Genomic DNA, 25,525 nt, shown 5'->3' with positions numbered 1-25,525 from the left:
TCTGCACCTTCTCCAATCCAGGCAGCATCCCGGTGAATCTCCTCTGCACCCTCTCTAATCCAGGCAGCATCCTAGTGAATCTCCAGGCAGCATCCAGGTGAATCTCCTCTGCACCCTCTCTAATCCAGGCAGCATCCTGGTGAATCTCCTCTGCACCCTCTCCAATGCAGGCAGCATCCCGGTGAATCTCCTCTGCACCCTCTCCAATCCAGGCAGCATCCCGGTGAATCTCCTCTACACCCTCTCCAATCCAGGCAGCATCCCGGTGAATCTCCTCTGCACCCTCTCCAATCCAGGCAGCATCCCGGTGAATCTCCTCTGCACCCTCTCTAATCTAGGCAGCATCCTGGTGAATCTCCTCTGCACCCTCTCTAATCTAGGCAGCATCCTGGTGAATCTCCTCTGCACCCTCTCTAATCCAGGCAGCATCCTGGTGAATCTCCTCTGCACCCTCTCTAATCCAGGCAGCATCCTGTTGAATCTCCTCTGCACCCTCTCTAATTCAGGCAGCATCCCGGTGAATCTCCTCTGCACCCTCTCTAATCCAGGCAGCATCCTGGTGAATCTCTTCTGCACCCTCTCTATCCAGGCAGCATCCAGGTGAATCTCCTCTGCACCCTCTCTAATCCAGGCAGCGTCCTGGTGAATCTCCTCTGCACCCTCTCTAATCCAGGCAGCATCCTGGTGAATCTCCTCTGCACCCTCTCTAATCCAGGCAGCATCCTGGTGAATCTCGTCTGCACCCTCTCTAATCTAGGCAGCATCCTGATGAATCTCCTCTGCACCCTCTCTAATTCAGGCAGCATCCCGGTGAATCTCCTCTGCACCCTCTCTAATCCAGGTAGCATCCTGGTGAATCTCTTCTGCACCCTCTCTATCCAGGCAGCATCCAGGTGAATCTCCTCTGCACCCTCTCTAATCCAGGCAGCATCCTGGTGAATCTCCTCTGCACCCTATCTAAACCAGGCAGCGTCCTGGTGAATCTCCTCTGCACCCTCTCTAATCCAGGCAGCGTCCTGGTGAATCTCCTCTGCACCCTTTCTAATCCAGACAGCGTCCTGTTGAATCTCCTCTGCATCCTCTCTAATCCAGACAGCGTCCTGTTGACTCTCCTCTGCACCCTCTCTAATCCAGACAGCATCCTGGTGAATCTCCTCTGCACCCTCTCCAATCCAGGCAGCATCCCGGTGAATCTCCTCTGCACCCTCTCTAATCCAGGCAGAATCCCAGTGAATCTCCAGGCAGCATCCTGGTGAATCTCCTCTGCACCCTCTCTAATCCAGGCAGCATCCTGGTGAATCTCCTCTGCACCCTCTCCAATGCAGGCAGCATCCCGGTGAATCTCCTCTGCACCCTCTCCAATCCTGGCAGCATCCTGATGAATCTCCTCTGCACCCTCTCTAATTCAGGCAGCATCCCGGTGAATCTCCTCTGCACCCTCTCTAATCCAGGCAGCATCCTGGTGAATCTCTTCTGCACCCTCTCTATCCAGGCTGCATCCTGGTGAATCTCCTCTGCACCCTCTCTAATCCAGGCAGCATCCTGGTGAATCTCCTCTGCACCCTCTCTAATGCAGGCAGCATCCTGGTGAATCTCCTCTGCACCCTCTCTAATCCAGGCAGCATCCTGGTGAATCTCCTCTGCACCCTCTCTAATGCAGGCAGCATCCTGGTGAATCTCCAGGCAGCATCCAGGTGAATCTCCTCTGCACCCTCTCTAATCCAGGCAGCATCCTGGTGTATCTCTTCTGCACCCTCTCTATCCAGGCAGCATCCAGGTGAATCTCCTCTGCACCCTCTCTAATCCAGGCAGCAACCCGGTGAATCTCCTCTGCACCCTCTCTATCCAGGCAGCATCCCGGTGAATCTCCTCTGCACCCTCTCTAATCCAGGCAGCATCCTGGTGAATCTCTTCTGCACCCTCTCTATCCAGGCTGCATCCTGGTGAATCTCCTCTGCACCCTCTCTAATCCAGGCAGCGTCCTGGTGAATCTCCTCTGCACTCTCTCTAATCCAGGCAGCATCCTGGTGAATCTCCTCTGCACCCTCTCTAATCCAGGCAGCATCCTGGTGAATCTCCTCTGCACCCTCTCTAATCTAGGCAGCATCCTGATGAATCTCCTCTGCACCCTCTCTAATTCAGGCAACATCCTGGTGAATCTCCTCTGCACCCTCTCTAATCCAGGCAGCATCCTGGTGAATCTCTTCTGCACCCTCTCTATCCAGGCAGCATCCAGGTGAATCTCCTCTGCACCCTCTCTAATCCAGGCAGCATCCTGGTGAATCTCTTCTGCACCCTCTCTATCCAGGCTGCATCCTGGTGAATCTCCTCTGCGCCCTCTCTAATCCAGGCAGCGTCCTGGTGAATCTCCTCTGCACCCTCTCTAATCCAGACAGCGTCCTGTTGAATCTCCTCTGCATCCTCTCTAATCCAGACAGCGTCCTGTTGACTCTCCTCTGCACCCTCTCTAATCCAGACAGCATCCTGGTGAATCTCCTCTGCACCCTCTCCAATCCAGGCAGCATCCCGGTGAATCTCCTCTGCACCCTCTCTAATCCAGGCAGCATCCCAGTGAATCTCCAGGCAGCATCCAGGTGAATCTCCTCTGCACCCTCTCTAATCCAGGCAGCATCCTGGTGAATCTCCTCTGCACCCTCTCCAATGCAGGCAGCATCCCGGTGAATCTCCTCTGCACCCTCTCCAATCCAGGCAGCATCCTGATGAATCTCCTCTGCACCCTCTCTAATTCAGGCAGCATCCCGGTGAATCTCCTCTGCACCCTCTCTAATCCAGGCAGCATCCTGGTGAATCTCTTCTGCACCCTCTCTATCCAGGCTGCATCCTGGTGAATCTCCTCTGCACCCTCTCTAATCCAGGCAGCGTCCTGGTGAATCTCCTCTGCACCCTCTCTAATGCAGGCAGCATCCTGGTGAATCTCCTCTGCACCCTCTGTAATCCAGGCAGCATCCTGGTGAATCTCCTCTGCACCCTCTCTAATGCAGACAGCAACCTGGTGAATCTCCTCTGCACCCTCTCTAATCCAGGCAGCGTCCTGGTGAATCTCCTCTGCACCCTCTCTAATCCAGGCAGCATCCTGCTGAATCTCCTCTGCACCCTCTCTAATCCAGGCAGCATCCCGGTGAATCTCCTCTGCACCCTCTCTAATCCAGGCAGCATCCTGGTGAATCTCCTCTGCACCCTCTCTAATCTAGGCAGCATCCGGATGAATCTCCTCTGCACCCTCTCTAATTCAGGCAGCATCCCGGTGAATCTCCTCTGCACCCTCTCTAATCCAGGCAGCATCCTGGTGAATCTCTTCTGCACCCTCTCTATCCAGGCTGCATCCTGGTGAATCTCCTCTGCACCCTCTCTAATCCAGGCAGCGTCCTGGTGAATCTCCTCTGCACCCTCTCTAATGCAGGCAGCATCCTGGTGAATCTCCTCTGCACCCTCTCTAATCCAGGCAGCATCCTGGTGAATCTCCTCTGCACCCTCTCTAATCCAGGCAGCATCCTGGTGAATCTCCTCTGCACCCTCTCTAATCCAGGCAGCGTCCTGGTGAATCTCCTCTGCACACTCTCTAATCCAGGCAGCATCCTGCTGAATCTCCTCTGCACCCTCTCTAATCCAGGCAGCATCCCGGTGAATCTCCTCTGCACCCTCTCTAATCCAGGCAGCATCCTGGTGAATCTCCTCTGCACCCTCTCTCATCCAGGCAGCATCCTGGTGAATCTCCCCTGCACCCTCTCTAATCCAGGCAGCATCCTGGTGAATCTCCTCTGCACCCTCTCTAATGCAGGCAGCATCCTGGTGAATCTCCTCTGCACCCTCTCTAATCCAGGCAGCATCCTGGTGAATCTCCTCTGCACCCTCTCTAATGCAGACAGCGTCCTGGTGAATCTCCTCTGCACCCTCTTTAATCCAGGCAGCGTCCTGGTGAATCTCCTCTGCACCCTCTCTAATCCAGGCAGCATCCTGCTGAATATCCTCTGCACCCTCTCTAATCCAGGCAGCATCCTGGTGAATCTCCTCTGCACCCTTTCTAATCCAGGCAACATCCTGGTGAATCTCCTCTGCACCCTCTCTAATCCAGTCAACATCCTGGTGAATCTCCACTGCACCCTCTATCATCCAGACAGCATCCTGGTGAATCTCCTCGGCACCCTCTCCAATCCAGGCAGCGTCCTGGTGAATCTCCTCTACACCCTCTCTAATCCAGGCAGCATGCCGGTGAATCTCCTCTGCACCCTCTCTAACCCAGGCAGCGTCCTGGTGAATCTCCTCTGCACCCTCTCTAATCCAGCCAGCATCCTGGTGAATCTCCTCTGCACCCTCTCTAATCCAGGCAGCGTCCTGGTGAATCTCCTCTGCACCCTCACTGATCCAGGCAGTGTCCTGGTAAATGTCATCTGCACCCTCTCTGATCCAGGCAGCATCCTGGTGAATCTCCTCTGCTCCCTCTCTAATCCAGGAAGCATCCCGGTGAATCTCCTCTGCACCCTCTCCAGTCTAGGCATCATTCTGATGAATCTCCTCTGCACCCTCTCTAATCCAGGCAGAATCCTGGTGAATCTCCTCTGCACCCTATCTAATCCAGGCAGCATCCCGGTGAATCTCCTCTGCACCCTCTCTAATCCAGGCAGCATCCTGGTGAATCTCCTCTGCATCCTCTCTAATCCAGGCAGCATCCCGGTGAATCTCCTCTGCACCCTCTCTAATCCAGGCAGCATCCCGGTGAATCTCCTCTGCACTCTCTCTAATCCAGGCAGCATCCCGATGAATCTCCTCAGCACCCTCTCTAATCAAGGCAGCATCCCGGTGAATCTCCTCTGCACCCTGTTTAATCCAGGCAGCGTCCTGGTGAATCTCCTCTGCACCCTCTCTAATCCAGGCAGCGTCCTGGTGAATCTCCTCTGCACCCTCTCTAATCCAGGCAGCATCCTGCTGAATCTCCTCTGCTCCCTCTCTAATCCAGGCAGCATCCTGGTGAATCTCCTCTGCACCCTCTCTAATCCAGGCAACATCCTGGTGAATCTCCTCTGCACCCTCTCTAATCCAGTCAACATCCTGGTGAATCTCCTCTGCACCCTCTATCATCCAGACAGCATCCTGGTGAATCTCCTCGGCACCCTCTCTAATCCAGGCAGCGTCCTGGTGAATCTCCTCTACACCCTCTCTAATCCAGGCTGCATGCCGGTGAATCTCCTCTGCACCCTCTCTAATCCAGGCAGCATCCTGGTGAATCTCCTATGCACCCTCTCTAATCCAGCCAGCATCCTGGTGAATCTCCTCTGCACCCTCTCTAATCCAGGCAGCATCCTGGTGAATCTCCTCTGCACCCTCACTGATCCAGGCAGTGTCCTGGTAAATGTCCTCTGCACCCTCTCTGATCCAGGCAGCATCCTGGTGAATCTCCTCTGCTCCCTCTCTAATCCAGGCAGCATCCCGGTGAATCTCCTCTGCACCCTCTCCAATCTAGGCAGCATTCTGGTGAATCTCCTCTGCACCCTCTCTAATCCAGGCAGAATCCTGGTGAATCTCCTCTGCACCCTCTCTAATCCAGGCAGCATCCCGGAGAATCTCCTCTGCACCCTCTCTAATCCAGGCAGCATCCCGGTGAATCTCCTCTGCACCCTCTCTAATCCAGGCAGCGTCCTGGTGAATCTCCTCTGCACCCTCTCTAATCCAGGCAGCCTCCCGGTGAATCTCCTCTGCACCCTCTCTAATCCAGGTAGTGTTCTGGTGTATCTCCTCTGCACCCTCTCTAATCCAGGCAGCATCTTGGTGAATCTCCTCTGCACCCTCTTTAAACCAGGCAGCGTCCTGGTGAATCTCCTCTGCACCCTCTCTAATCCAGGAAGCATCCTGGTGAATCTCCTCTGCACCCTCTCTAATCCAGACAACATCCTGGTGAATCTCCTCTGCACCCTCTGTAATCCAGGCAGCGTCCTGGTGAAACTCCTCTACACCCTCTCTAATCCAGCCAGCATCCTGGTGAATCTCCTCTGCACCCTCTCTAATCCAGGCAGCGTCCTGGTGAATCTCCTCTGCACCCTCTGTAATTCAGGCAGTATCCTGGTGAATCTCCTCTGCACCCTCTCTAATCCAGGCAGCATCCTGATGAATCTCCTCTGCACCCTCTCTAATCCAGGCAGCATCCTGGTGAATCTCCTCTGCACCCTCACTGATCGAGGCAGTGTCCTGGTAAATGTCCTCTGCACCCTTTCTGATCCAGGCAGCATCCTGGTGAATCTCCTCTGCTCCCTCTCTAATCCAGGCAGCATCCCGGTTAATCTCCTCTGCACCCTCTCCAATCTAGGCAGCATTCTGGTGAATCTCCTCTGCACCCTCTCTAATCCAGGCAGAATCCTGGTGAATCTCCTCTGCACCCTCTCTAATCCAGGCAGCATCCCGGTGAATCTCCTCTGCACCCTCTCTAATCCAGGCAGCATCCCGGTGAATCTCCTCTGCACCCTCTCTAATCCAGGCAGCGTCCTGGTGAATCTCCTCTGCACCCTCTCTAATCCAGGCAGCCTCCCGGTGAATCTCCTCTGCACCCTCTCTAATCCAGGTAGTGTCCTGGTGAATCTCCTCTGCACCCTCTCTAATCCAGGCAGCATCCTGGTGAATCTCCTCTGCACCCTCTTTAAACCAGGCAGCGTCCTGGTGAATCTCCTCTGCACCCTCACTAATCCAGGAAGCATCCTGGTGAATCTCCTCTGCACCCTCTCTAATCCAGACAACATCCTGGTGAATCTCCTCTGCACCCTCTGTAATCCAGGCAGCGTCCTGGTGAAACTCCTCTACACCCTCTCTAATCCAGCCAGCATCCTGGTGAATCTCCTCTGCACCCTCTCTAATCCAGGCAGCATCCTGGTGAATCTCCTCTGCACCCTCTCTAATTCAGGCAGTATCCTGGTGAATCTCCTCTGCACCCTCTCTAATCCAGGCAGCATCCTGATGAATCTCCTCTGCACCCTCTCTAATCCAGGCAGCATCCTGGTGAATCTCCTCTGCACCCTCTCTAATGCAGGCAGCCTCCTGGTGAATCTCCTCTGGACCCTCTCTAATCCAGGCAGCATCCTGGTGAATCTCCTCTGCACCCTCTCTAATCCAGGCATCATCCTGGTGAATCTCCTCTGCACCCTCTCTAATTCAGGCAGCATCCTGGTGAATCTCCTCTGCACCCTCTCTAATCCAGGCAGCATCCTGGTGAATCTCCTCTGCACCCTCTCTAAGCCAGGCAGCATCCTGGTGAATCTCCTCTGCACCCTCTCTCATCCAGGCATCGTCCTGGTGAATCTCCTCTGCACCCTCTCTCATCCAGGCAGCATCCCGGTGAATCTCCTCTGCACCCTCTCTAATCCAGGCAGCATCCTGGTGAATCTCCTCTGCACCCTCTCTAATCCAGGCAGCATCCTGGTGAATCTCCTCTGCACCCTCTCTAAGCCAGGCAGCATCCTGGTGAATCTCCTCTGCACCCTCTCTCATCCAGGCATCGTCCTGGTGAATCTCCTCTGCACCCTCTCTCATCCAGGCAGCATCCCGGTGAATCTCCTCTGCACCCTCTCTAATCCAGGCAGCATCCTGGTGAATCTCCTCTGCACCCTCTCTAATCCAGGCAGCATCCTGGTGAATCTCCTCTGCACCCTCTCTAATCCAGGCAGCATCCTGGTGAATCTCCTCTGCACCCTCTCTCATCCAGGCAGCGTCCTGGTGAATCTCCTCTGCACCCTCTCTCATCCAGGCAGCATCCCGGTGAATCTCCTCTGCACCCTCTCTAATCCAGGCAGCATCCTGGTGAATCTCCTCTGCACCCTCTAATCCAGATAGCATCCTGGTAAATCTCCTCTGCACCCTCTCTAATCCAGGCAGCATCCTGGTAAATCTCCTCTGCACCCTCTCTAATCCAGGCAGCATCCTGCTGAATCTCCTCTGCACCCTCTCTAATCCAGGCAGCATCCCGGTGAATCTCCTCTGCACCCTCTCTAATCCAGGCAGCATCCTGGTGAATCTCCCCTGCACCCTCTCTAATCCAGGCAGCATCCTGGTGAATCTCCTCTGCACCCTCTCTAATGCAGGCAGCATCCTGGTGAATCTCCTCTGCACCCTCTCTAATCCAGGCAGCATCCTGGTGAATCTCCTCTGCACCCTCTCTAATGCAGGCAGCATCCTGGTGAATCTCCTCTGCACCCTCTCTAATCCAGGCAGCGTCCTGGTGAATCTCCTCTGCACCCTCTCTAATCCAGGCAGCATCCTGCTGAATCTCCTCTGCACCCTCTCTAATCCAGGCAGCATCCTGGTGAATCTCCTCTGCACCCTCTCTAATCCAGGCAGCATCCTGGTGAATCTCCTCTGCACCCTCTCTAATCCAGGCAGCATCCTGGTGAATCTCCTCTGCACCCTCTCTAATCTAGGCAGCATCCTGGTGAATCTCCTCTGCACCCTCTCTAATGCAGACAGCATCCTGGTGAATCTCCTCTGCACCCTCTCTAATCCAGGCAGCGTCCTGGTGAATCTCCTCTGCACCCTCTCTAATCCAGGCAGCATCCTGCTGAATCTCCTCTGCACCCTCTCTAATCCAGGCAGCATCCTGGTGAATCTCCTCTGCACCCTCTCTAATCCAGGCAACATCCTGGTGAATCTCCTCTGCACCCTCTCTAATCCAGTCAACATCCTGGTGAATCTCCTCTGCACCCTCTATCATCCAGACAGCATCCTGGTGAATCTCCTCGGCACCCTCTCTAATCCAGGCAGCGTCCTGGTGAATCTCCTCTACACCCTCTCTAATCCAGGCTGCATGCCGGTGAATCTCCTCTGCACCCTCTCTAATCCAGGCAGCATCCTGGTGAATCTCCTATGCACCCTCTCTAATCCAGCCAGCATCCTGGTGAATCTCCTCTGCACCCTCTCTAATCCAGGCAGCATCCTGGTGAATCTCCTCTGCACCCTCACTGATCCAGGCAGTGTCCTGGTAAATGTCCTCTGCACCCTCTCTGATCCAGGCAGCATCCTGGTGAATCTCCTCTGCTCCCTCTCTAATCCAGGCAGCATCCCGGTGAATCTCCTCTGCACCCTCTCCAATCTAGGCAGCATTCTGGTGAATCTCCTCTGCACCCTCTCTAATCCAGGCAGAATCCTGGTGAATCTCCTCTGCACCCTCTCTAATCCAGGCAGCATCCCGGAGAATCTCCTCTGCACCCTCTCTAATCCAGGCAGCATCCCGGTGAATCTCCTCTGCACCCTCTCTAATCCAGGCAGCGTCCTGGTGAATCTCCTCTGCACCCTCTCTAATCCAGGCAGCCTCCCGGTGAATCTCCTCTGCACCCTCTCTAATCCAGGTAGTGTTCTGGTGTATCTCCTCTGCACCCTCTCTAATCCAGGCAGCATCTTGGTGAATCTCCTCTGCACCCTCTTTAAACCAGGCAGCGTCCTGGTGAATCTCCTCTGCACCCTCTCTAATCCAGGAAGCATCCTGGTGAATCTCCTCTGCACCCTCTCTAATCCAGACAACATCCTGGTGAATCTCCTCTGCACCCTCTGTAATCCAGGCAGCGTCCTGGTGAAACTCCTCTACACCCTCTCTAATCCAGCCAGCATCCTGGTGAATCTCCTCTGCACCCTCTCTAATCCAGGCAGCGTCCTGGTGAATCTCCTCTGCACCCTCTGTAATTCAGGCAGTATCCTGGTGAATCTCCTCTGCACCCTCTCTAATCCAGGCAGCATCCTGATGAATCTCCTCTGCACCCTCTCTAATCCAGGCAGCATCCTGGTGAATCTCCTCTGCACCCTCACTGATCGAGGCAGTGTCCTGGTAAATGTCCTCTGCACCCTTTCTGATCCAGGCAGCATCCTGGTGAATCTCCTCTGCTCCCTCTCTAATCCAGGCAGCATCCCGGTTAATCTCCTCTGCACCCTCTCCAATCTAGGCAGCATTCTGGTGAATCTCCTCTGCACCCTCTCTAATCCAGGCAGAATCCTGGTGAATCTCCTCTGCACCCTCTCTAATCCAGGCAGCATCCCGGTGAATCTCCTCTGCACCCTCTCTAATCCAGGCAGCATCCCGGTGAATCTCCTCTGCACCCTCTCTAATCCAGGCAGCGTCCTGGTGAATCTCCTCTGCACCCTCTCTAATCCAGGCAGCCTCCCGGTGAATCTCCTCTGCACCCTCTCTAATCCAGGTAGTGTCCTGGTGAATCTCCTCTGCACCCTCTCTAATCCAGGCAGCATCCTGGTGAATCTCCTCTGCACCCTCTTTAAACCAGGCAGCGTCCTGGTGAATCTCCTCTGCACCCTCACTAATCCAGGAAGCATCCTGGTGAATCTCCTCTGCACCCTCTCTAATCCAGACAACATCCTGGTGAATCTCCTCTGCACCCTCTGTAATCCAGGCAGCGTCCTGGTGAAACTCCTCTACACCCTCTCTAATCCAGCCAGCATCCTGGTGAATCTCCTCTGCACCCTCTCTAATCCAGGCAGCATCCTGGTGAATCTCCTCTGCACCCTCTCTAATTCAGGCAGTATCCTGGTGAATCTCCTCTGCACCCTCTCTAATCCAGGCAGCATCCTGATGAATCTCCTCTGCACCCTCTCTAATCCAGGCAGCATCCTGGTGAATCTCCTCTGCACCCTCTCTAATGCAGGCAGCCTCCTGGTGAATCTCCTCTGGACCCTCTCTAATCCAGGCAGCATCCTGGTGAATCTCCTCTGCACCCTCTCTAATCCAGGCATCATCCTGGTGAATCTCCTCTGCACCCTCTCTAATCCAGGCAGCATCCTGGTGAATCTCCTCTGCACCCTCTCTAATCCAGGCAGCATCCTGGTGAATCTCCTCTGCACCCTCTCTAAGCCAGGCAGCATCCTGGTGAATCTCCTCTGCACCCTCTCTCATCCAGGCATCGTCCTGGTGAATCTCCTCTGCACCCTCTCTCATCCAGGCAGCATCCCGGTGAATCTCCTCTGCACCCTCTCTAATCCAGGCAGCATCCTGGTGAATCTCCTCTGCACCCTCTCTAATCCAGGCAGCATCCTGGTGAATCTCCTCTGCACCCTCTCTAATCCAGGCAGCATCCTGATGAATCTCCTCTGCACCCTCTCTAATCCAGGCAGCATCCTGGTGAATCTCCTCTGCACCCTCTCTAATGCAGGCAGCCTCCTGGTGAATCTCCTCTGGACCCTCTCTAATCCAGGCAGCATCCTGGTGAATCTCCTCTGCACCCTCTCTAATCCAGGCATCATCCTGGTGAATCTCCTCTGCACCCTCTCTAATCCAGGCAGCATCCTGGTGAATCTCCTCTGCACCCTCTCTAATCCAGGCAGCATCCTGGTGAATCTCCTCTGCACCCTCTCTAAGCCAGGCAGCATCCTGGTGAATCTCCTCTGCACCCTCTCTCATCCAGGCATCGTCCTGGTGAATCTCCTCTGCACCCTCTCTCATCCAGGCAGCATCCCGGTGAATCTCCTCTGCACCCTCTCTAATCCAGGCAGCATCCTGGTGAATCTCCTCTGCACCCTCTCTAATCCAGGCAGCATCCTGGTGAATCTCCTCTGCACCCTCTCTAAGCCAGGCAGCATCCTGGTGAATCTCCTCTGCACCCTCTCTCATCCAAGCATCGTCCTGGTGAATCTCCTCTGCACCCTCTCTCATCCAGGCAGCATCCCGGTGAATCTCCTCTGCACCCTCTCTAATCCAGGCAGCATCCTGGTGAATCTCCTCTGCACCCTCTCTAATCCAGGCAGCATCCTGGTGAATCTCCTCTGCACCCTCTCTAATCCAGGCAGCATCCTGGTGAATCTCCTCTGCACCCTCTCTCATCCAGGCAGCGTCCTGGTGAATCTCCTCTGCACCCTCTCTCATCCAGGCAGCATCCCGGTGAATCTCCTCTGCACCCTCTCTAATCCAGGCAGCATCCTGGTGAATCTCCTCTGCACCCTCTCTAATCCAGATAGCATCCTGGTAAATCTCCTCTGCACCCTCTCTAATCCAGGCAGCATCCTGGTAAATCTCCTCTGCACCCTCTCTAATCCAGGCAGCATCCTGCTGAATCTCCTCTGCACCCTCTCTAATCCAGGCAGCATCCCGGTGAATCTCCTCTGCACCCTCTCTAATCCAGGCAGCATCCTGGTGAATCTCCCCTGCACCCTCTCTAATCCAGGCAGCATCCTGGTGAATCTCCTCTGCACCCTCTCTAATGCAGGCAGCATCCTGGTGAATCTCCTCTGCACCCTCTCTAATCCAGGCAGCATCCTGGTGAATCTCCTCTGCACCCTCTCTAATGCAGGCAGCGTCCTGGTGAATCTCCTCTGCACCCTCTCTAATCCAGGCAGCGTCCTGGTGAATCTCCTCTGCACCCTCTCTAATCCAGGCAGCATCCTGCTGAATCTCCTCTGCACCCTCTCTAATCCAGGCAGCATCCTGGTGAATCTCCTCTGCACCCTCTCTAATCCAGGCAGCATCCTGGTGAATCTCCTCTGCACCCTCTCTAATCCAGGCAGCATCCTGGTGAATCTCCTCTGCACCCTCTCTAATCTAGGCAGCATCCTGGTGAATCTCCTCTGCACCCTCTCTAATGCAGACAGCATCCTGGTGAATCTCCTCTGCACCCTCTCTAATCCAGGCAGCGTCCTGTTGAATCTCCTCTGCACCCTCTCTAATCCAGGCAGCATCCTGCTGAATCTCCTCTGCACCCTCTCTAATCCAGGCAGCATCCTGGTGAATCTCCTCTGCACCCTCTCTAATCCAGGCAACATCCTGGTGAATCTCCTCTGCACCCTCTCTAATCCAGTCAACATCCTGGTGAATCTCCTCTGCACCCTCTATCATCCAGACAGCATCCTGGTGAATCTCCTCGGCACCCTCTCTAATCCAGGCAGCGTCCTGGTGAATTTCCTCTACACCCTCTCTAATCCAGGCAGCATGCCGGTGAATCTCCTCTGCACCCTCTCTAATCCAGGCAGCATCCTGGTGAATCTCCTATGCACCCTCTCTAATCCAGCCAGCATCCTGGTGAATCTCCTCTGCACCCTCTCTAATCCAGGCAGCATCCTGGTGAATCTCCTCTGCACCCTCACTGATCCAGGCAGTGTCCTGGTAAATGTCCTCTGCACCCTCTCTGATCCAGGCAGCATCCTGGTGAATCTCCTCTGCTCCCTCTCTAATCCAGGCAGCATCCCGGTGAATCTCCTCTGCACCCTCTCCAATCTAGGCAGCATTCTGGTGAATCTCCTCTGCACCCTCTCTAATCCAGGCAGAATCCTGGTGAATCTCCTCTGCACCCTCTCTAATCCAGGCAGCATCCCGGTGAATCTCCTCTGCACCCTCTCTAATCCAGGCAGCATCCCGGTGAATCTCCTCTGCACCCTCTCTAATCCAGGCAGCGTCCTGGTGAATCTCCTCTGCACCCTCTCTAATCCAGGCAGCCTCCCGGTGAATCTCCTCTGCACCCTCTCTAATCCAGGTAGTGTTCTGGTGTATCTCCTCTGCACCCTCTCTAATCCAGGCAGCATCCTGGTGAATCTCCTCTGCACCCTCTTTAAACCAGGCAGCGTCCTGGTGAATCTCCTCTGCACTCTCTCTAATCCAGGAAGCATCCTGGTGAATCTCCTCTGCACCCTCTCTAATCCAGACAACATCCTGGTGAATCTCCTCTGCACCCTCTGTAATCCAGGCAGCGTCCTGGTGAAACTCCTCTACACCCTCTCTAATCCAGCCAGCATTCTGGTGAATCTCCTCTGCACCCTCTCTAATCCAGGCAGCGTCCTGGTGAATCTCCTCTGCACCCTCTGTAATTCAGGCAGTATCCTGGTGAATCTCCTCTGCACCCTCTCTAATCCAGGCAGCATCCTGATGAATCTCCTCTGCACCCTCTCTAATCCAGGCAGCATCCTGGTGAATCTCCTCTGCACCCTCACTGATCGAGGCAGTGTCCTGGTAAATGTCCTCTGCACCCTCTCTGATCCAGGCAGCATCCTGGTGAATCTCCTCTGCTCCCTCTCTAATCCAGGCAGCATCCCGGTTAATCTCCTCTGCACCCTCTCCAATCTAGGCAGCATTCTGGTGAATCTCCTCTGCACCCTCTCTAATCCAGGCAGAATCCTGGTGAATCTCCTCTGCACCCTCTCTAATCCAGGCAGCATCCCGGTGAATCTCCTCTGCACCCTCTCTAATCCAGGCAGCATCCCGGTGAATCTCCTCTGCACCCTCTCTAATCCAGGCAGCGTCCTGGTGCATCTCCTCTGCACCCTCTCTAATCCAGGCAGCCTCCCGGTGAATCTCCTCTGCACCCTCTCTAATCCAGGTAGTGTCCTGGTGAATCTCCTCTGCACCCTCTCTAATCCAGGCAGCATCCTGGTGAATCTCCTCTGCACCCTCTTTAAACCAGGCAGCGTCCTGGTGAATCTCCTCTGCACCCTCTCTAATCCAGGAAGCATCCTGGTGAATCTCCTCTGCACCCTCTCTAATCCAGACAACATCCTGGTGAATCTCCTCTGCACCCTCTGTAATCCAGGCAGCGTCCTGGTGAATCTCCTCTGCACCCTCTCTAATCCAGGCAGCGTCCTGGTGAATCTCCTCTGCACCCTCTCTAATCCAGGCAGCATCCTGGTAAATCTCCTCTGCACCCTCTCTAATCCAGGCAGCATCCCGGTGAATCTCCTCTCTAAAGTTTCCACCTCCTTCCTGCAGTGAGGCACCCAGAGCAGAACAGCTGCATTTTTGTCATTGTGAACGAAGTCCAATCCGGTTCAGGACAGACTTCTTTCCCGAGAGGGAATTGCGAATGAAGTGTTTGCTCCTGTAGTGAACGCCCTTCAACCTATCTTGTCCCATCGAGCCGCACCCGGACCAAACTTCTCTTAATTGTCGAAATCGAACCTGCGTCCACCACTTCCAGACTCTCTCCATCCTCTGAGTGAAGAAGTACCCCCTCATGTCCACCTTTCACCCTTAAACCATTCCCTCTAATTATAGTCCCACCCAACATTAGAGGGAAAAGTCTGCTTGCATTTACCCTGCTTACACACCTCATAATTTTGTATCCCTCTATCAAATCTCCCATCATTCTCCTGCGCTTCAGGGAATAAAATCCTAACGTATGAAACCTTTTTTTAAATAATGCAGGTCCTGGAGCTCCGGGAACGTCAGCTGTCCTTGGATGGGTGGGAATGGCCGGCAGCTCGCCCTGGTCAGGGCAACCCTGCAGGTTTCGAAGCCATGACGGATTGTCACTCCACACCAGTGGCCGTGCCCTCCCAGGAGAGGGGTGAAAACAGAGCCCAAGTCAGCATGGTGGTGGCTGCCAGTGCCTCACCCTGTCCGAGCAGCACGGGGACTGCACGGGATGAAATCCAGGGCCGCGGCCGCGTGCCTGCGCTGGAAACGGATAGGGCACCTCCCGCTGGAGCAGCACGTCTGACTGAACCGACCCTGGATCGCGTTGCCACCGGGAACTTTATCCGGCGTCAGGGGAAGGGCGTGCAGATTCCATTCACAGAGCAAGACAGCACCCTCAAACGAGAGGCGCCGGCCGCTGGGAGAGCAGGGAGCTCCGTGCCGCCCGTCGGTGACGCTTGTGAGGACTCAGCTTTGTCCGACTGGCCAGGCCGGCCTCACCCGAGCAGGGAGGGCGAACCCGTGCCGGGCGTCATCTCGGGTGCTCCCCACCGAGACTGGGAGGAGACGGCTGTGACGGACTCTTTAGCCCCCCTCGTGAAAAGCGAGGGGCGGCACGATGCTGTGAGAAATCCCTCGGAGGGCACCCTCGTTGAGGGCCGCTCTGCACCCGAGCATTCACTTAGGGCCCAAAGCCTAGAAATTCTGGAAGACCCTGACGACAGACTGAGAGGTGCTTGCCAGAGCAAAGGCATGCCCGCTCGAAACTTCCTGCCGGAAGGTGGAATCGCAGAGGGCACAGCAAGGCGTCGAGAGGATGAGGGTTTGCATGGTTACCCTCACAAAGCATTTGTGGGTGCAGCTCATGAAGATGATGTGCTCCCTCAGCCCATGGATGTCCAGTTGACTCGTCTGGAGCAACTGACTGACGCTGGGACAACTGCAGACGGGATCACTGGTGGCAATGGTTCAGCCTGTGAGAGAGAGGAGCGACTGTCATCAGACAAATTCCACCAACCCGCCGTTGTTCTCAACCGGGCTGAAGCCGTCCTGGGGACAGAAACTTCCGACTCTCTGCCTGGAGACACTTCAAGCACACCCACAGAAGAGATGGAAAAGGATGGGAGTTTGATTAACTGGGAGATGCCAAAAGGACGTGGGATCCTGATGGAGTCACAAGGTCCACACAAGCTGGAGACTGTGGGGCAATCCAGGTGGGTAAAGCGAAGAAGAGAGGGGTCATCCTTTGTGAGGGAAATGGGAACAGCTACTGACACAACTCGGGCCGAATGTACAACACTGGACAATTCCGTGCCAAAACCTTTCTCACCTACCTTTGCCTCAGAGACCAAACTTGAGTCAAAGTTGCCCGTTGAATTGGCCGAGAACAATGACAGTGTTCCGGTTACCACCCTCCCAACATTCGGCCCTTCTGACCCGGGTGAGAACGAAAGGCCGGTGATTCCCTGCTGCAAATTGCACTCCTCGCCTGTGGGGCCTCGGGGAGGAGTACGGGATCAAGTCAGCACAACCACGGATCCCCTGGAAGGAGAGCACGGATGCAGGACGCGTGCAGAGAAATCCAGAGCCCTTGGGGAAAGTGAGACCCACAGAAGGTCACCAAGGCCTTCAGCTGATGTCGATGTGGAGGACATGAAAGCTCAGGGTGAATTAAAACAGCTTGACCAAAGGGCCCAGGAAATGGACACCGAGGAGTCGATGGAGGTGGACTCATCGTGCGCTGTGGAGGCGGGTACATTGCAGGAGGCAACAGAGTCACAGGAACTGGAGGTGGGCGCGTCGTGGGGTGTGGAAATGTCACAGGAAATGGAGACCAGAGTGTCACCGGAGATCGAAATGGGTACATCGCGGGAACCGGAGATTGCGGAATCACAGGAAATGGAGGTGGAGATTTCTCATCGGACGGTGATGAGTGCACCACGGGGAATGGAGATGGAAAAGGCTCTGCAGATGGAGACTGGTGCATCTCTGGAGATGGAGACGGGTGGGCTAAGAGGAGACCTCAAATCTGACCGTAACTTGGAAGGGACAATTCACCTGAATGCTCCTCTGGAATTGGAGATGGCGAGTCACGGGCGAGTTGAAGGTGGGGCAAGTGCAGCTGGTGTGGATATAAAACAGTGTGGCCCTAATGGAGAAGAAGAGGATTCTGATGGCAAGGAGACCTCTGAACTGCTCCACCTCTCTCTAAGAGTTGATGCAGAGGAGATCGGAGAGACCATGGACAAAAGTATGGAAGTAGACATGGTGTCTGAATGTGCAGACAAGGATGTGGATGTGGCCAGCGCCAGTCTGACAGCAGTGGCGAGCAAGACGGCTTTGCCACGTGGGGGAACCATCGCCTTGGCAACCAGGTTGGACTGTGAAGTTATCGGTAAACCCATCTCACCAGAGCCTTCTGCATTTGTTGGACACAAGGGCCTCACTGACACAGGCAAGACAGGGCTGCGTGGTAGTCCTGCTGAAGACAATGGGAAGGTCCGTCTGCCTGAGGATGATGGGCAGGAAGTGTCATCCCAGGTGGAGACAGGTCCCTCCCGGGCTGTACCGAGAGGAGATGAAGAAATATGCCAGGTCCCATGCTTGTCCTCAGCCCTCGCGGCTGGCTGCTGTGAGGCTATGGGGACGGGGGCCAACGGAGACCCTAACACTGCTGTCCCGTTTGTTTGCTGGCCTACCCCAAAAATAGGGCAGGGTGGGGTGGGAGGTCCACTGGCCCTGGGGAGGCTGGGCGAGGTTCTCGGAGGAGAACCTGGGAATCGGGAGGGTCCCATCGTTTGCAACCCAATGTTGGAAAATCCCACTGTGTCTGAAAGGGCATCTGAGACCCCCACACCACCGGATCCCACCCTCTCTGAGAGGGGATCTGAGACCCCCACATCACCTGGTCCCACCCTCTCTGAGGAAGGATCTGAGACCCCCACACCACCGGATCCCACCCTCTCTGAGGAGGGATCTGAGACCCCCACATCACCTGATCCCACCCTCTCTGAGGAGGGATCTGAGACCCCCACATCACCTGATCCCACCCTCTCTGAGGAGGGATCTGAGACCCAAGCATTACTGGATCCCACCGTGTCTGAGAGGGGATCTGAGACCCCCACATCACCTGGTCCCACCCTCTCTGAGGAGGGATCTGAGACCCAAGCATTACTGGATCCCACCGTGTCTGAGACCCCCACATCACCTGATCCCACCCTCTCTGAGAGGGGATCTGAGACCCCCACACCACCGGATCCCACCCTCTCTGAGGAGGGATCTGAGACCCCCACATCACCTGATCCCACCCTCTCTGAGGAGGGATTTGAGACCCCAACATCACTGGGCCCCACCACCTCTGAGAAAGAATCTGAGACTCCCACATTGCTGAGTCCCATGGTCCCAGAGGGGGGACCTGAGACCCTCATATCACCAGACCCTACTGCCCCTGAGAAGGAAGCTGACCTCCCAAAATTGCAGGGTTCCTCTGTGTCAGAACAAGGATCTAATCCTCTCCTGTCACAGAGTCTCATCGACTGTGAGAGAGGAACTGGCCCATTTGCCCCAGGGAGTCCTACCGTCTCCAGTACCACCACAGTGCAGGGCTCTACTGTTGCCGAAGGGGGAGCTGGCATTCCCACCCCAGGGGAACCCACTGTCCCTGAGGGGGTAAACAATATCACAAGGTCCAAACTGGAGATCAATGGCTTCACATCACGGGGTCTCACAATTACTGTGGGAGAATCAGACATTTCTGCCCCACAGGGTCCTGGCGTCACTGAGGGAGAATCAGACATCTCTGCCCCACAGAGTCCTGGCGTCACTGAGGGGGAATCGGACATCTCTGCCCCACAGGGTCCTGGCGTCACTGAGGGGGAATCGGACATCTCTGCCCCACAGGGTCCTGGTGTCACTGAGGGAGAATCGGACATCTCTGCCCCACAGGGTCCTGGTGTCACTGAGGGAGAATCGGACATCTCTGCCCCACAGGGTCCTGGTGTCACTGAGGGAGAATCGGACATCTCTGCCCCCCAGGGTCCTAGTATCACTGAGGGGGAATCGGACATCTCTGCCCCACAGGGTCCTGGCGTCACTGAGGGAGAATCGGACATCTCTGCCCCACAGGGTCCTGGCGTCACTGAGGGGGAATCGGACATCTCAACCCCACAGGGTCCTGGCGTCACTGAGGGGGAATCGGACATCTCTGCCCCACAGGGTCCTGGTGACACTGAGGGGGAATCGGACATCTCTGCCCCACAGGGTCCTGGCGTCACTGAGGGAGAATCGGACATCTCTGCCTCACAGGGTCCTGGTGTCACTGAGGGAGAATCGGACATCTCTGCCCCACAGGGTCCTGGTGTCACTGAGGGAGAATCGGACATCTCTGCCCCACTGGGTCCTGGTGTCACTGAGGGAGAATCGGACATCTCTGCCCCACAGGGTCCTGGCGTCACTGAGGGAGAATCGGACATCTCTGCCCCACAGGGTCCTGGCGTCACTGAGGGGGAATCGGACATCTCTGCCCCACAGGGTCCTGGCATCACTGAGGGGGAATTGGACATCTCTGCCCCACGGGGTCCTGGTGTCACTGAGGGGGAAATCAGACCCTCCACACCACCTGCTGCTGAACTGGAGGAACATTTTGGGAGGAAGGCCATTATACTTTCTGATTACAGAGGTGGAAGTGATCCTCAGTTGAACCAATCCTTGCCGGGAGGTGAAACCCTTCCTTGTGACGGCTTTCCAGTGGCTGGGACGACGACGGTGCAGCAGAGGGTGGTGGAAGACGACCCCCACTGGCCCAGTGGCATTGTTCCAGATGAGTGGCTCCTGGCTTTCGACGCACGGTTGCATTTGAGCACCGCACTTGCGGGGGAACTCGTGCCCGAGAAACGAGAGTCAGCTTCCAGTGAAGTGGGCACGTCCTTGGCTGCGGGGTTGATCGACCAGCCAGGGCATTGTGTGGCCGGCGCTGGAGAGGGAAAGCTGGTCGGAACGAATGAGTGCCGGGGATCTGGGGCTTCCACGTTCCCATCGGGTGTCGTGGGAGTGGCGGGAGGTGACCTCCAGGGGACTGAACCTCCAGAGGATGCAGTCTGGCGCTCGCCCTCGGATGCGAAGAGGGAAGGAGGGAGGCCCGGGGTGCTGGAGCCAGAACTACGTGACGCAGCGATCGGGCACCTGGAACATCCAGTCGTGGACTTGGAAGCACCTCCCGCAACTGGAGCTGGAGGAGAGGATGCATTCTCTGGGACTGAGCAGGTGGAAGACGAGCAAAGCAGGAAGGAGCACGTGTTTGGCGGCTCAGAGCGTGGGTCCAGTGACCCGGCTGCCCCTGGCTGTGTGCTGGAAACAGAACTACATCAGGTGTGTCCTGGCGAACCAGGTACCCAGGGGGAGGGAAGGTTCCAGCCTTCAGTTACTCATTTTGCCAGCGCTCCAAGTTCCACGTGGGATACCAACGAGGAGAGAAACATCTGCAAGGCATCGACTGCTGCAGGAGTGAAGCTCGTTCCCGGGGGCTCGGACCATCAGGGACTTGTGGACGAGAGGTACGGGGAAACAAATGGAACTAGAGCTTCAGGACCATCACCTTCATGGGTACCACAACTCCAGCAGGTTTGGTCATCTGGAAGACTGAAAGAGCCACCTCACACAACACCTGACTCTGATGGTCACTTCTGGGCCTGTACCGAGGCAATACCAGCTTCGATGTCAGGAAAACCCCAGGCAGAGGTAGAAAAGGGTGAGAAAGGTGAGGAGGATGGCATTGGAGCTGTTAAGACAGCTTCATGTTACTCAGACCTTGCCCACGACATGAGAGACAGGGGCCAAAGCTCGCAACTGCAGCTTACGCCAGAAAAACCAGAAGAAGACAGTTCGAGGAAGTGTGGACCTTCAGATGGAGAAGGAGGGGGCATGGACACTTGTGAGTCTGGGCAGGCGGGCAAGAGAACCGACTTGGCTGGTGACGGGAAAGAATCTTTGTTCTCCGAGATATGTCGGGCCAAGTCCATGGCTGTGTCTCTGCATGGTGTAGAATCAGAAACAGTGGATGTGGCTCACCAAGATCGGGGCCGGAATTGGGCTGAATTTGCAAGCAGGACTGATGTGGAGTTGGACCCTGGAGATGACTCCACCCATGCCAGACTGAACCCAGAGTGTCCAGACCCGCAGCACTCTGAGATTAAGCTGGAGGAGGAGGACTTGGCAGGCAGCTGGACATCAGATGGCTCCAGACATCTTGGTTCTGTGGCACTAAAGAGACCTTGTGAAACTGAGGCAGCAGATTCCAATTCCAGTTTTGCGCCCAGTAAACGGAAGTGCTCTGATCAGCAGGTCCGGTCTGAGAGGAGAATAAATCTGAGTCTGCTGTCCTTCTCCAGGCAGCTGAAGCAGTATCGAGCCAACTACATCGGCAGTGTGGTCCGCCAGTTCTTCGCTGAGTACAGGCCATCTTGGGAGCACAGGCTTCCCAAGCTCGCGGTGGTGAACCGGCAGAGTGAGGTGGCGAGAATCGTTAAAGTCTTCTTCGAATCTCTCAGCGCCCAGTGCAAAGCCGAAGTGGTCGACGGGCCTCAGCACAGCATGACGTCCTCCGGCAGCAGTCAGCGGCCCGGCCACTCGGGTTTAGAGTCAGGGGAAGTGTCCGGGAACCAGGAAAGGCAGCTTGAGAGGCTCTGTGAGATTGGTCCAGGGCCTGCCCTTACACACGTGACTAATGATACCAAGGCAACGGTCTCCCAGGCAGCAGAATGCGGCCTGCCTGTCTGCCATGCATCTGGTGGGATAATCGGAGACTTGGAAACATGCCTTCTGCCGGAAGGCAGTGACGTGACCCAGGAGTCGGAAGCTGCCCAGGGAAATAGCCGGGATGCAACCCCGGACCTTCTCAAGCATTCTCCCCACCTCGGTCAAAACACATGTGGCATCACCCAGGTAGCGGAGAACTCTCCAGCTGAGGACCTTGAGTCTCCCTTTTGCTTTGCACAAGGCAGAAAGGTTTACACGGAGGCTGCCAGCTCACACGAGGTAGGACCCATCGCCCTCCCCTGGTTTCCATCCATCGCTGAATCCCCTGGGGCGCCCAGACATGACGGATGTCCTCAACTCCAGAGCTTGATGCTGGAAGGGACCTCTTCTGATGTCAGTGGAACTGAGGAGATGGCTCTTGATGGAAGGGAGTCTTTGGTATTGAAAGCACCTAATACACCCCTGAAGCCAAGTAGCAGTATCCTTGTAGACAACGTTGAGGAATCCTGGAGAGAGCGGAGCCCTTTCCGCCCAGCTGAGGGCACCGCGGACTTGGCTAGGGGTGATAGATCCAGTTCAGGTATATCGGCTTGCTTACCTGCCCTGTGTCGGGACAGTCCTGCTCCCCACCCGACCGACCCCAGTCAGGTGATGGAACGCGGTGACCCTTTTCAGAGCCGTGAAGGCATGAACGGTCTTGGTGTAGTACAGCCATCATCTCCTGGCTGCTGTGTGTTGGCTCAGTGTGATGGTGTGGACGGTTATTACGCAGCCCAGTTAGGCTGTAGCAACAATCAGACCAAACCTGACAATACAGCAGAACCTCCTGCCCCTGACGACACTCATCTGGGTTGTAGCGATGACATGATTGAATCTGTCAGCCTGGCAGAATTATCAGCCCTCGGTGACAATTTTCAAGATCGTACCAACAATAAACTTGAACATATTGATGTGGAACCAGGCCTTCACCTCGGAAGTCTTCGGGAAAGTGACAATGGCATCAGTCACAGTGAAGCACAACCTGGCAGCAATGCCCTGGGTTTTAGTGACAAAGAGACTGAGTCCGTTAATGCTAAAGGACACCCTGCTGATAGTGACCCTGCTCTTGGTCTTAATGAAGATGAATTTGAACTTGGTGATAGTGTACAGCCATCAGCTGTGGACAGCAGTGACGTGGGCCGTGGTGACGGCCTGCATCAGCCTTGTCATGTGACAGAGTTATCAGGTCTCAGCAACAACGTCCTGGATCTAAGTAACGATAAAATTGCAGGACCATCAGCTCATGACAACAGTGATGATGAAGTCAAACGTGTAAATATTGCGGAAACCCCAACTCTCGACAGTAACGACCTGAGCTGTTGTGACAATGTGTTTGAACTTGTTGGTATGACAGGATCACGAGGTCTTGATAACAACGCCCTGGGCCTCAGTAACGATGAAATCCAATCCGTTATTGCTGTCGAGCCCCCAGCTCTGGGTAGCAGCAACCCAGGTGGTGCTAACAATCTGGTTGGACCTGTTAATATGAGAGAACCACCAGCTCTGGACGACGGTGATCTGGGTCACAATGATGATGAAACTGAACCCGTTATTTCTGCAGAGCCACAAGCTCTGTTCGGCAGTGATGTAGGTCATAGTGACAGTGTAATTAAACCTGTTAATGTAGCGGGATCATCAGGTCTCAATGACGATGCCCTGGGTCTTAGTAACGACAAAGCTGAACTTAGTAATATTGCAGAGCCACCAGCTCTTGACGGTAGCGATCTGGGTCGTGGTGAGAATGAAGCTGAACCTGTTGTTACTACGAAACCACCTGCTCGTGATAGCAATGCCCTGGGTCATCGTGATGATCAGACCGATCCTGTTAATATTGAATGGTTATTCCCCCACCGCAATAACCTAAATCACAGCAACACCAAGATGGAAAGTGATGATATCACAAAAAGGTCATGTCTGGACTTGGGTCATAACGCCAGCTCTGTTGATGTGTCGGCTCTTGGCCGCGGTTCTCCAAGCAGCCTTGCAGGTGTAGGGTCGGCAGCTGCTCTGGGATGTTCAACAGAATGGCAGGAACTTGCGGATGGTCTTCCAGGTGCTAGGGGTTGTGTTGCGTGGAGTGTGGCCCCTGGTGACCGTGCCTTAATGAGACAGAGTCACAGGAAAAGCTGGGAGCTGCCAGACTCTCACAGCCCTGATCAGGAAGGGACGATGGGCTGCAGATCACTGTGGGGACACGAGTCCGGTGTGGCACGATCCCCCGGCCGGCCAGCCGAGCTGCAGCTCAAAAACCCTTTGACAACGGCAGCTTGGAGCACCACCGTGGAGGATCCAGCCTGGAGTGAGACCTTGTCCCAGCCGAGGTGGGGAAGGACCAACTCAGAGGAGACAGCACACCCGGAGGCCCCTGGAGAGCCCGTAGTCTGCCACGGTAGGTTCGATATGGACTGGGGAGCACGGGGTGACTTTGTCAGTGGCTCTTGGGGAGGCTTAGAAGCAGCTGGTGAGAGGCTGGCAGCTCTCAAAATGAGGAAGGGTCTTAGAACTGAGGGTTGAAGACCATAAGACATGGGAGCTGAATTAGGTCTCTGGGCCCTTCGAGTTGACTCTGCTAACTCATCATGGCTGATTTATCATACCGCTCAACTCCATTCTCCTTTACTGCCCTTGCTAATCAAGAACCTATCAACCTATGCTTTAAACATACCCAGTGACTTGGCCTCTACAGCTGTCTGTGGCAACAAATTCCACAGATTCACCACCTTCTGGCTAAAGGAATTCCCCCTCATCTCTGTTCTAATGGGTCATCCTTTTATTCTGAGGCTGTGCCCTCTGGTCCTCGACCCTCCCACTATAGGAAACATCTTCTCAATGCCCACGCCAAGCCTTTCAATATTTAATGGGTTTCAATGAGATTCCCTCCTCCCCTAATCTTCTAAGCTCTGGTGGGTACAGGCCCAGAACTATCAAACGCTCCTCACACATTAACCCTTTCAATGCCAAGTTTATTCTCATGAACATCTTCTGGGTTCTCTCCAATGTCAGCACACCCTTTTTTAGATAAGGGACCCCAAACGGCCCACGATACTCCAGATGCAGTCTGATCAATGGCTTCGAAAGCCTCAGCAATACATTTATGTTCTAGTCCTCTCAAAATGAATGCTAACGTTGCACTTGCCTTCCTTACTAGTAGGTTAATTGGTCAGATGGGTGTAATTGGGTGGGACGGGCTCGTTGGTCTGGTGAGCCTATCAGTGTGCTGTATCTCAGAGTGGAAACTTACTGTCCTCATCTCCTCTAGTTTAGTCTAGCTCTGATAATGGAATACTTTCCTTCTGTTTACCCCATCTATTACCCCTTATGTTATACCTCTTTGTAAAAGCGTCCTTCACATTCTCGGGCCGGTGAGACTGTGGAAGGAGCTGCCTGCGGAAGTGGTGGACGTGGACTCGCGCTCAACGTTGAGGAGATATTAGGATGGGAGGGGTGTGGAAGGCAGCAGTCCCTGGGGCAGGAATAACAGCTCAGCAGGGACTAGATGGGCTGTATGGCCTGCTTCTGTGCTGTAGTGCTCTAGGACCCTAGTCTTTATTTGAAATTAACAGCATCTGGGGGTTTTTGCTCTTTCTGCCCCTTCTAATTCTGTTTCCCCCCCCTTCACCTTAT

The 25,525-nt window shown here is 55.0% G+C and overlaps 1 protein-coding gene across 1 annotated transcript in view; it reads left to right on the top strand.

Annotated features, from left to right (window-relative positions):
• LOC132395266 (uncharacterized) overlaps positions 1-25,525 on the top strand; it is a 183,396-nt gene that overhangs the window by 31,740 nt on the left and 126,131 nt on the right. The window contains exon 6 of the mRNA XM_059971599.1: positions 15,119-24,290. Coding sequence (XP_059827582.1) covers positions 15,119-24,290 — 9,172 coding nt within the window. The remainder of the gene's footprint in view (positions 1-15,118; positions 24,291-25,525) is intronic.

This window comes from Hypanus sabinus, chromosome 6 (genome assembly GCF_030144855.1).
Source record: "Hypanus sabinus isolate sHypSab1 chromosome 6, sHypSab1.hap1, whole genome shotgun sequence".
NCBI classification, from domain to species: domain Eukaryota; kingdom Metazoa; phylum Chordata; class Chondrichthyes; order Myliobatiformes; family Dasyatidae; genus Hypanus; species Hypanus sabinus.
The sequence above is the reverse complement of the archived record's forward strand: the minus strand, read 5'-3'. Positions and strand labels throughout refer to the sequence as shown.